Below are 11,087 nucleotides of genomic sequence, written 5' to 3'. Positions count from 1 at the left end.
GCCACGGTCAAGTCCTCACGTAATCCCATAAGCTCCCAAGTCTGCTAATCTTTTTTTTTTTTTTTTTTTGGTAAATGTAAAAATATATTGAGAAAACAAGAACCAAATACATCAACAGTTAAAGCTGAAATGAAAATCAGCCAGCCATGGAACTAATTACAGATTACATAAGCTTTTCAAGCCAACTACGATCTCTCCTAGACATTGTGCCCTTGATTTGTTGTTGAATTTTTGTTCGAACTTCAAACTGTATCATTTTCAGACAGCCTGCAGGTGCTTGGATTTGCAGTTCATGTCTGCTGCCATTTCGTTGCCTCCAAATATGATAAGTAACAGCATTCAGAATGCTATTTATGATTCCTACTTTCAGTCTAGACAGTCTAGCATTCCTCCTCCAATCTTGGTCTCTAGTTTCAAGCAAGGAAAAACCAGTCCATTCACGAATCAAAGACAAAACTGCCTTACTGTACTGACATTTAAAAAACAGATGCTGTAGGGTTTCTTCCTCACTTCCACAAATGCAGCAGAGGTTATCACTAGCAATGTTGAGTCTAAAGAGCTTGTCCTTGGTGTTGAGACCCCGATGATGATACAACCAGGCTATAATTGCATGCTTAGGGACAGTCCACTTATTCCAAACCTGATGATGTCAATCTATATCTGAATTAGAGTGATGCAGCCAAGCATACCCTTTAGCAATGGAATACTCTTTGCCAGGGCAAGTACTCCATTCATTCTGACTGTAAGCAGGCTGCATATCAGTTTTCAGTTTACAAACCTTCTTCCAAGTCCAACTAGCTTCATTAGGGCATTGATAATTGTCCCATGCAGTCCCTCTCATGTATATGCTATGGACCCATTGAACCCAAAGCTTGTTAGGGTGAGCATGGATCCACCAAAGAAGCTTACCAATTGCAGCTTTATTCCACATGACTTCATTCTTGAGTCCCAAGCCTCCCTGCCTTTTTCCATTACAAATTTTATCCCAGGCCACTGTAGGAGTCTTAGAAAATTCAGAGCTTCCACACCACAGGAAGTTCCTACATATAGCTTCAATCTTAGCAATGACACCTTTTGGCAAAATGAAAATGGGAGCCCAATAAGTGTGCAATGACTTAAACACTGCTTTGACCAGGACTAACCTCCCTGCATAGGACAGTTTTTTGGTCCCCAACATTCTGATTCTCTCTAACACCTTGTCTATTAGAGGCTGACAGTCTTTGATAGTTAGCTTGGAAGGCTTGATTGGGACCCCTAAATATTTGAAAGGAAGGGTCCCTTCAATGCAGCCTGAGACCTGCACAATTTCTGCTCTAACTTCAGGTGGCACCCCATTGAAATACACATTTGATTTTCCTTTGCTCATCTGCAAGCCTGAAGCCTTGGAAAATGTAGCACCGGTGTTCACGAATACACTGTCAACCACGAGGTTGAGTAGGATAAAACACATTAAAACAACCAATCTATAATAATCTCACAACTGTCAATATGACAAATTCCAATCTCAACTGTCCACATGTCATATCTCGACATCAACTGTCCACGTTATCCACCAGAGACTAAGCCTGGACCTTCCAATTAACCACACACGTTATCCACCAGAGACTAAGCCTGGGGCAGTCCAATTAATCACACACGTTATCCACCATAGACGAAGCCTGGGGCAGTCCAATTCTCATAAACTATTCCACAATATAATCGTATAAAATATACACAACTCCAACAACTGACAATATTAATCACTCAATTAACTTAATTAAATAAGCAGTCATAAACCAATCATCCTTCCAATAACATCCATCCATTAAACACGGAAAACAGATATAGTTGAGTAGATTATCCTACCTTTTCGCAAATCTTCGAGTCACACAAGCAATCAAAATTGATCCTTTACAAATCCATAACCTACATAACGTAATTATGTACAATTACTACATAAACAACCAACTAATCATGCACTTATCCTATGCCCATCACGTCCTAATCCTTTTGACAACTTTAAAGCTAAATATCTAATCCTACCGTTTTCGCAAATCTTCGAGTTACATTACCGCTTATTACTTCTCTTGTGGCTCCTGCACTTCCATGAAAGCAGAGCTACTCGCTTTACTCGCAGGGCTAGAAAGAGCAAAAGCTCTCCGTATCTCAAAGCTACTTATCCATATGGATAATAATCCTTGCGTCGACCTTATCATTGAAGATCAATTGGTCAGTAATAACTTGAAGTTTATAGTGCGTCGATGCCAAGATTTGATAAATGAAGATCATTGGAGAGTTCAGCTGGAGCACACTTACAGAGAAGCCAACAAGGCGGCCGACTTATTAGCTAACAAATGAGTTAATTCGAGTACTTTAGTTACACACTTAGATTTCCCTATGAATGATTTAGGGTCCACCCTTAGGGAGGATATATTTGGGGTCGCTATTCCCCGTGTAATAGCTACTAGTTAATTTCCGGGGCTTTGCCCCTATTTCGCACAAAAAAAATCATATTTAATTCAATAAAAATCAAAACGACGCAAGACCAATGGGGTTGAAACCGTAAGACACATATCTACAATTCTTGTGAAATAGACTTTTCTCAAATTCTAGACTTATCAGGGTTTTCTTGAAGGATTTATAAATACTGACGAATTTCGTTGCATAAAAAGTATTGATTCTTAAAATAAGTTTAACATATGATTTTTGAGAAATTCCTTTTCCTAACATCATCTAGACTCTTCAAAGTTATTGTATTAAAAAAGACCCAACTCAATTTCAATTTATAAAATAGGTTTACGAATTAAACTTTTGATTACTAGTGCATTCGCGGTTTTTCAGTCGACATGTTCATAACGAATTTATTCTGGAAAATCTACACGGTCAATTGCTACGAAATTTTACAGGCATCAACTAGGCTTGAAAAAACCTAAGTCTATTCTTTAAGTTTTTGAAGACAAGGAATTTAAGATGGTCTGATAATTCGTTTAAGACAACTTATAGATTTACAGAATTGCTGTAACTTTATTCTTTAACAAAATTGTCACAAATTTAACTATAGATGATTATATTTAATCTAGACATGATTAGGTGATGAACTAAAACTTAAAACATGATTATAAGGATTACAGATTAAAACTTTGAAGGATTAAAGATGAACTTACAAAATAAAAGATTGAATCCAATAAAATTAGATGCAAAATCCTCAAATTGATTGCCAATATCTCCTTTTCCTTTTTTCTTCCTTCTTATTCTACCTCTCCCTCTCTAATTTATGTGTGATATTTGTAAAAGTGTAAAGTGATTTATGAATAGGTCTAGTCTTGTATTTATACTAGTAAAAGATAGGTATAAGGAAGGTACTAGGAAATTTCCTAATTCCTATTTTATTATTATTATTATTATTATTATTATTATTATTATTATTATTATTATTATTATTATTATTATTATTATTATTATTATTATTATTATTATTATTATTACTATCGTATTTGTAAATTACTATTATTATTATTATTATTATTATTATTATTATTATTATTATTATTATTATTATTATTATTATTATTATTTGCATGAGCTACTACACACCGACACACGGTCCAATACACGACCCAACTCTCTTTTCCCGACTCATTCATTATTTTATTATTTTATATAGTCTCACAACATAATTCTTTAATTAATAAATATAATAAAACATATTTTGAAATATAATTTATAAATCACATTTGACATTTCCACTGCTAACTAACCATTGACCATGTCCTAAAATACGAGGTATTACACATTAAGACACATTTGTAACATTCAAAACATCATATGCCAGTTTATATTCACTCTCAATTGTTACATTAAGATGGTAACAACTATCAATGACATATGTTACCAGTTTAACTCCAATAGTTACCATATAATTATCTTAATGAATATATAAATTAACTAGTGTAGCTTAAATGTTAAAAAATTAAACAGAAAGGGGCAACACATTGTTATGTTACCATTTTAACTGAAATTGATATCACACAATCACAAATCCATATATACGATAAAATGGTAACAATGTACACCCTTATTGATCACATATGAAAAATGAAATGGTCAAATATTTTTAAATGGTCACGTTCTTTAATAAAATGGTAACATTAACACTGAAAACAGATATCCAGAATAGTAATAATTTAACTCAAACAAACATTTCTATAATGAGCAAGACACTCAAACATAGATACATCTCTCAACTAAGGCGGTCACATTTTCAAAACTAATACATATGTCATCATATTGAGTCATTTATGTTAGCATGATAAATAACAACACACTCAAACATAGGTACATTTCTCAACTAAGGTGATCGCATATTCAACACAAACACATATGTCACCGTGTTACTCATTTATGTTATCATGTTAAGATTCATTTTAAACCATAACAAACATTTTTATAATGAGCAACATACTTAAATATAGGTACATTTCTCAGCTAAGGTGGTCACATTTCCAACACAAACACATATGTCACCATGTTTAGTCATTTATGTTAATATGTTAAGATTCATTTTAAACCCAAATAAACATAAATATAAATAACAAGAGCTGAACCTAGTAAGATAGCAATTACACACACTCAAACATAGGTACAATCCCCGACTAATGTGGTAACATTTTTAACACAAATCATATGTCACCATGTTTATTTATATATGTTAACATGTTAAGATTCATTTTATATCAAAACAAACATAAATATAATGTGCAACACACTCAAACATATGTACATTTCTCAGCTAAGGTAGTCACATTTTCAGCACTAACACATATGTCACTATGTTTACACATATATGTTGACATGGTAAGATCCATATTAAACCCAGACAAACATAAATATAAATAACAACACACTCAAATATAGGTACATTTCTCAACTAATGTAGTCGCATTATTAACACAAAGGTGGTAACATTTTCGTTCTCAGATTATCGCAAATATATTTCAGATAAACATTAAAATCACATTTTTCTATATTTTCGTCATCACAGCCTTCGACAAAACCTAATCACACTATCGTTTCCCCTTTCCACTAATAAAATCACATTTTTCTCTATTTTCATGAAAATCAAACTTTAAACGCAAATCCAACGAACAATAAACACTAACCACATCGAATTAAATCTCTTCCCCCACTCAACAACTAATTCAACTTAGAAACACGATTAAATTCACCAAATAAATCATCTGTTTTCTCCAATCAATACTACTTCAACCGAAAACACACGATTACAATCGATGAACAACAAGATCAATACAAAAACAAGTAAGTTCACAAAAAAAAATCAAGATTCGTAAAATCAGTAATCTATGAATCTACGAAATCCTAATTTTGACATTAATTAATTTTTTACAAATAAAATTGAGATTTTTGAGTAATATTTTACAATAAGTTACTAAACAACAAAAATATCACCATAAAATCAACACAATACCTTCCAAATCAACACAATACCTGCTAAAATGACGATTCAAATGGGAAAACGACGATTATTGTTGATGATAGAGTGAGAGTCATGAGAGAGTGATAAAAAATATAAAAACTGATGTGAGAGTGATGAGAGAGAGTGAGGTTTGTATAATTATTTGCCTGACATCAGACGGAATATTGGGAGCTCCCCAATTGTTTACTATTTTTTTTTTTTAACTTTTTCAAGAATTCCATAAATTAAATAATAGATAGACATGCTCCACTAGTATTCATATTAGTCAATATGGTATTAATTTGGCCCGTTTTCATCTTGTGACGCATATAGTTCGTCACAAGGGAGACTAATTGGTAAACATACGACCATATGACCGGAATGGAGGGAATAGTCTGTGAACAAGCGGCTGTGTAAATTAACAAGACTAGTTTAGCTAAACACAAATGATACTCCATTACAATGCTCAGGACCCACTGTTCTAAGTTTCAACATCCCGCATTTTGTCATTAGTACAGTAAAAAATATCTTGTAAACAATAACTCCACTCTTTTATAGCACCGATGATTTTGTTTACTATTCAGCTTTGTTTCATAGATCTAGCTTGTATAAAGGTCAGCTTCTTCTTTACCAATTTTTCTACTCATCATTGCTCATTTGCTCTAATTTGAGATACCATACCCCTCTGTAAATTCCTCTAATTTTTCGATTTTTTTTTTTTTTTTTTTTTTTTTTTTTTGTTCTTCGTCAACCTATTTTTCTGCTGTCTATTACCTGTATTTTTCAGTTCAACGGCACTTATACTTTGTTTCGTTCTATGTTTGCTGTTATATTAAGGTTCAGGTATGAAGTTTAATTTCTTATTGAGCTTAATGTTAGTTATTAAGAGTTTCACTGCTTCAGAGTTGGATTCTTCTGTTTGATGACATTGAGGGGTCAAATTTAGGTTTTTCCTTTTAAGGGCGCGGGGTTAGAAGTGTGAAATTGACGTATCATGGGAAGTTATGAGACTGAACACCCTTCTGAAAATGGAAGTGACCTTATTGCTGCAGCAAAGCATATTGTTGCGGCATTAGGGACGAATAAAGTTCTATCTAAAGATGAGAAGGCAATTCTTGTGGAACTTCGAACCCTCTTGAATACGATGGCTGCTATTGTTGATGTTCCAGAGACTGTTGAACCCTCTGAATCCGTGACTGACGAGGCCAGTGAGATTCAATTGTCTTTGAATACAGTATCTGAGAAAATAATGATTAGGGTATCCGATGAATCTATGATATGGGATTTAGGTCCAGAGGACACTTCTGACTACCTAAAGGCTGTCGAGGAATCTCGTCTTTTGACAGAAAAATTGGAGGATTTGTGTTTGGATAAGGATACTGAAGAAGTTGAACTGCTTAGGAAAGCACATGATGTACTTCAAATAGCAATGGAAAGACTTGAACACGAATTTGAGCACATTATGGTCCAGAATGCCCAACCATTTGAGCCAGAATGTTTGTCTTTCCGTTCTAATGAGGGAGATGCTTTAGTTGGTAGCCCCATTTCTATGGACAATGACTCAATTGGAGAATCTTTTCACAGAGATTCTGTAGGTAAAACCTTGGAGGACTTCATTCTGGATTTGGTCCATCCTGATGTAATCCCGGACCTAAAACATATTGCAAACTTGATGTTCAGCTCAGGTTATGAGCGTGAGTGCTCCCAAGCTTATGTTAATGCCAGAAGAAACGCTTTGAATAGGTGCCTCTTCATTTTGGAAGTTGAGCTTCTAAGCATTGAAGATGTCCTCAAGATGGAATGGGGCAGCCTCGATTCTCAAATCAAGAGATGGGTTTGGGCTATCAAAAAATATGTGAGGGTTTATCTTGCCAGTGAAAAAAGGCTTAGCGATGATATTTTTGGGGACTTTAGCCCCGTTAATTCTTTCTGTTTCATTGATGCTTCAAAGGGTTCAGTCATGCAGCTGCTGAGTTTCGGGGATGCTGTGGCCGTGAGCTCTAGGCAACCCGAGAAATTGTTTAGGATCATCGACATGTATGAGGTACTTGTAGAAATTCATCCGGATATTAATTCTATGTACTCTAATGAGGCTGGTGATTCTGTTAGGTCTGAGTGCTATGAGGTTTTGAGAAGATTGGGTGATTCAGTAAAGGCCACTTTTCTTGAGTTTAAGAACGCCATTGCGACGAATGCATCGACAAACCCCTTTACCGGGGGTGGGGTCCATCATTTGACCAGGTATGTGATGAACTACATCAGGCTGCTCACTGATTACAAGGACACTCTCAATCAGATCCTTGAAGATGCTGAAAGAGAGGAATCACTTTCTCCATCAGCAGATTCTATTTCATCCACGGATGACTGGAATCAAGGGGAATCTTCTCCAATGGCTTCTCATTTTCAATCAATAACTTCGACCCTACTCCGTAATCTTGATGAAAAATCAAAGTTGTACAAAGATCCCGCTTTGCAGCATTTCTTCCTGATGAACAACATTTATTACATTGCACAGAAGGTGAAACATTCGGAGCTCAGAGATATATTTGGCAATGAATGGATCAAAAGGCACAATGGAAAATTTCAACAGCAAGCAATGAACTACGAAAGAGCAACCTGGAGTTCCATCCTGTCCCTGCTCAAAGATGACGGACTCCAAAACTCGGGATCAAATTCAAACACGAAAAATGTTCTGAAAGAAAGGTTGAGAAGCTTTTACGTGGCTTTTGAGGAGGTCTATAAGAATCAAACAGGGTGGTTAATCAAGGATCCTCAGCTTCAGGAAGATTTGCGGATTTCGACGTCCCTTAAGGTGATTCAAGCATATCGGACGTTTGTAGGAAGACATACCAACGAAATTAGCGACAAGTACATCAGATACACAGCTGATGATTTGGGGAACTTTATACTGGATTTGTTTAGTGGTTCACAAAAGTCGTTGAATAATACTCATAGAAAATGAGTTGGGAGTGTATCATTTATCATTGCGAACTGTTGTCTGATTATCCTGATTTATGATTTTTTTTTTTGAGGGGTGTGTGTGTGTAAATGATGGTTAAAAGTTAAAACACGTTTTCGTGTATCTCTGTAGTAAAACAATTGCATTGTATATTGATAGAGTTTGAACGGAAGCCTGTTTCCGATGGCTTGGGATGTAATGTCATGCCATATGTGGATTCATCTTACAATTTAAAATCCCATGATTGTCTGTTGTATAGTTAACTCGCATGGCTGAGGGGGAATTGTTCTTAGGAATATCTCGTGTATTTTGTAGTCATCACTTCGGGGATCGATCATACATATGAGATAATTTCTGTGAAACTACTGCAATTATGAACCATATACATCCAGAGTGACCGTAAAGTGAGGAGATGATGTACTCATGTTGCATTTATATACTAGTATATAGTCATCTAAATCATCCAATTTGTTGCGGACAATGGAACTTGGGTTCTTTAGGGACTGCTGGCTGCTTAAAAGACCTAGAAATCAAGTCAGACTTATTTATTATTTTTTTTTTTTGGTGTAAACCGGGGTGTCCACCGCCGACAACAGTGTATAATCCCCTCGCCGCGGGTGCTCTCACGAAGAGGTAAACGGCTGGCCAAAGAGTTTGCTCCATTCCCATGGGCAGGAATCGAACCCCTGACCTCATGGTTAAGGGATGAGGTGAGCAACCACCACGCCAAACCCATTTGGTTAAGTCAGACTTATGTTAAACAACATGTTGGTGGCAATATTGTCAGATGTGTATATATGAAGACCGATGGAGTAGTAGATATGATGTAATAACAAAAGAATAAAAGATGAATTAAAGAGAGAAAGTATGAAGATGATAGAAGTGTAATCTTGTACTATTCATGAAATTGTAAGTTTACTATCAGGGCCGGCCCATAGGGGTGTTTGATGGGTCACGTGACAAGGGTCCAAGTTTAAAGGGGTCCATGAGGTCGGAATTAGAAGTCCGTTATATAGGCTATATCTTAGGTCTTTTCTCAAATCTTATTTTTATAAATACAGAAACATTTAAAGCATCCATATTCACTCACGTCCTCAAATGCAGTTTGTTTTTTTAAACAATAAATGTGGGACCCGCAGCAAAGAATCTAGATTTTTTTTTTTTTTTTTGGTAAAAGCTTTCATTGAAGATCAAACAAACTATTACAAACCACCAACATTGGTTACAATTTGCACAATGATTACGACATTTAACATATTAAAAAGATGCCATAATCCATTGTTTATCTCTATCTTTCATTACATTTCTTAGCCAAAATATAGAACGGATTTTCAACATGCTTCTGATATTCTCCATCACTTGTTTTGGGTGCACCAGAACTCCTTCCACCCTTACTTGATTGCGTTGATGCCATATGCTGTAGTAGGCAGCCTGAATCCATGCATTAGCCACTCTTTTTCTGACTTTAGACCATGGCTTTCCTTGTATCCAGTCTAAAGTATTCTGAACAGGGAGGACTAGTTGCAAACAAGAACTAATCCTGCCCATCACACGTACAGTATAAGGGCACTGATACATTAGATGCTCATGTGTTTCAGTAGCCCCTGCACATAACCAACAGATATCATCTGTACAAATCCCTAGTCTGAACAGTTTATCTTTCAACTTAAGAGCCTTCCTTGCCATTAGCCAATTGATAAAATTATGACGAGGCAAACACCAATTGTTCCAAACAGAATCCTTCCAATGCACAGCAGGTTGAATGACTCTGCACCAGCTGTATCCACTTGAAATTGTGTAACCTGCAGGATTAGGAAGCCACTGTCCAGCAGAAAAGCCAGCTTTGAGTGTATCCTTCACCCTGCAAATGGTCTTCCAACTCCAGGTAGCATCAGATGCAGGAGTGTAAGTGAGCCAGTCACCCCCTTTTATATAAAGATGATCAACCCACTTGACCCACAAGCTATCAGGCTTAGTAAAAATCCACCATACTAACTTTCCAATGGTTGCAATATTCCAAGAAAAGCTATCCTTGATTCCCAATCCACCTTCACTCTTTGGTACACATATTTTTTCCCAACTCACCATGGGAACTTTAATGTAATCAGGACCTCCCTCCCATAAGTAGTTTCTGCAAATTGCATCAATCCTCCTCAAAACTCCTTTAGGGATGATGAATACAGTGGCCCAGTAATTATATAGAGTAGTCAACACAGAATTTACAAGGGTGAGCCTGCCTGCATAGGATAGATGTCTGGTACCAAAGGTTCTAATCCTGGCTACAACATTATCAATAAGAACAGCACTTTGTCTAACACTCAATCTCCCTGCAGACACAGGTACTCCAAGGTATTTAAATGGAACACTCCCCTCAGAAAAACCAGATACTTGTAATATATCAGATTTAAGATGCTCTGAAACTCCATTGAAGTAGATATTTGACTTGGTAGTATTCATCTGTAAGCCAGTAGCAGCTGAGAATGTTGCAAAAGCACGTAGCAAGATCATGATAGAAGTAACATCTCCTTTTGAGAACATAAGAAGATCATCAGCAAACATTAAGTGAGATAACTTGAGCTGACCACATAAAGGATGGAACCTAAATTTCATAGTAGTAGTCACATGATCCAAGACTCTACTCAAATACTCCATAGTAATGGTGAAAAGTAAGCGGGA

The 11,087-nt window shown here is 36.0% G+C and overlaps 1 protein-coding gene and 1 long non-coding RNA gene across 3 annotated transcripts; one reads left to right on the top strand and one right to left on the bottom strand.

The window, feature by feature from the left end:
* Positions 1-1,771: 1,771 nt before the first annotated feature.
* On the bottom strand, positions 1,772-3,254 carry LOC141615014 (uncharacterized). Its single transcript, XR_012529546.1, has 2 exons — positions 3,144-3,254; positions 1,772-2,187 (listed from the first exon to the last, which is right to left on the bottom strand). It is a non-coding gene; the product is annotated as an uncharacterized LOC141615014 (long non-coding RNA).
* Positions 3,255-5,886: 2,632 nt separating this feature from the next.
* Positions 5,887-8,674, top strand: LOC141611851 (exocyst complex component EXO70E2). Of its 2 annotated transcripts, none has more exons than XM_074430497.1 (2): positions 5,887-6,066; positions 6,296-8,674. In XM_074430497.1, the coding sequence occupies exon 2, from the start codon at positions 6,447-6,449 to the stop codon at positions 8,412-8,414; it is 1,968 nt and encodes a 655-aa protein (XP_074286598.1). In that variant the 5' UTR covers positions 5,887-6,066; positions 6,296-6,446; the 3' UTR covers positions 8,415-8,674. The 2 variants fall into 2 exon arrangements, with proteins under 2 accessions (XP_074286598.1, XP_074286599.1); XM_074430498.1 differs by having other exon boundaries at positions 6,290-8,674.
* The last annotated feature ends 2,413 nt before the right edge of the window (positions 8,675-11,087 follow it).

Source organism: Silene latifolia, chromosome 11, assembly GCF_048544455.1.
Source record: "Silene latifolia isolate original U9 population chromosome 11, ASM4854445v1, whole genome shotgun sequence".
Taxonomy (NCBI): domain Eukaryota; kingdom Viridiplantae; phylum Streptophyta; class Magnoliopsida; order Caryophyllales; family Caryophyllaceae; genus Silene; species Silene latifolia.
This window is presented reverse-complemented; position numbering and strand designations above follow the sequence as displayed.

Bases quoted from the DNA above. Each gene is read 5' to 3' on its own strand.
- LOC141611851 (XM_074430497.1), top strand. From the start codon at position 6,447: ATGGGAAGTTATGAGACTGAACACCCTTCTGAAAATGGAAGTGACCTT.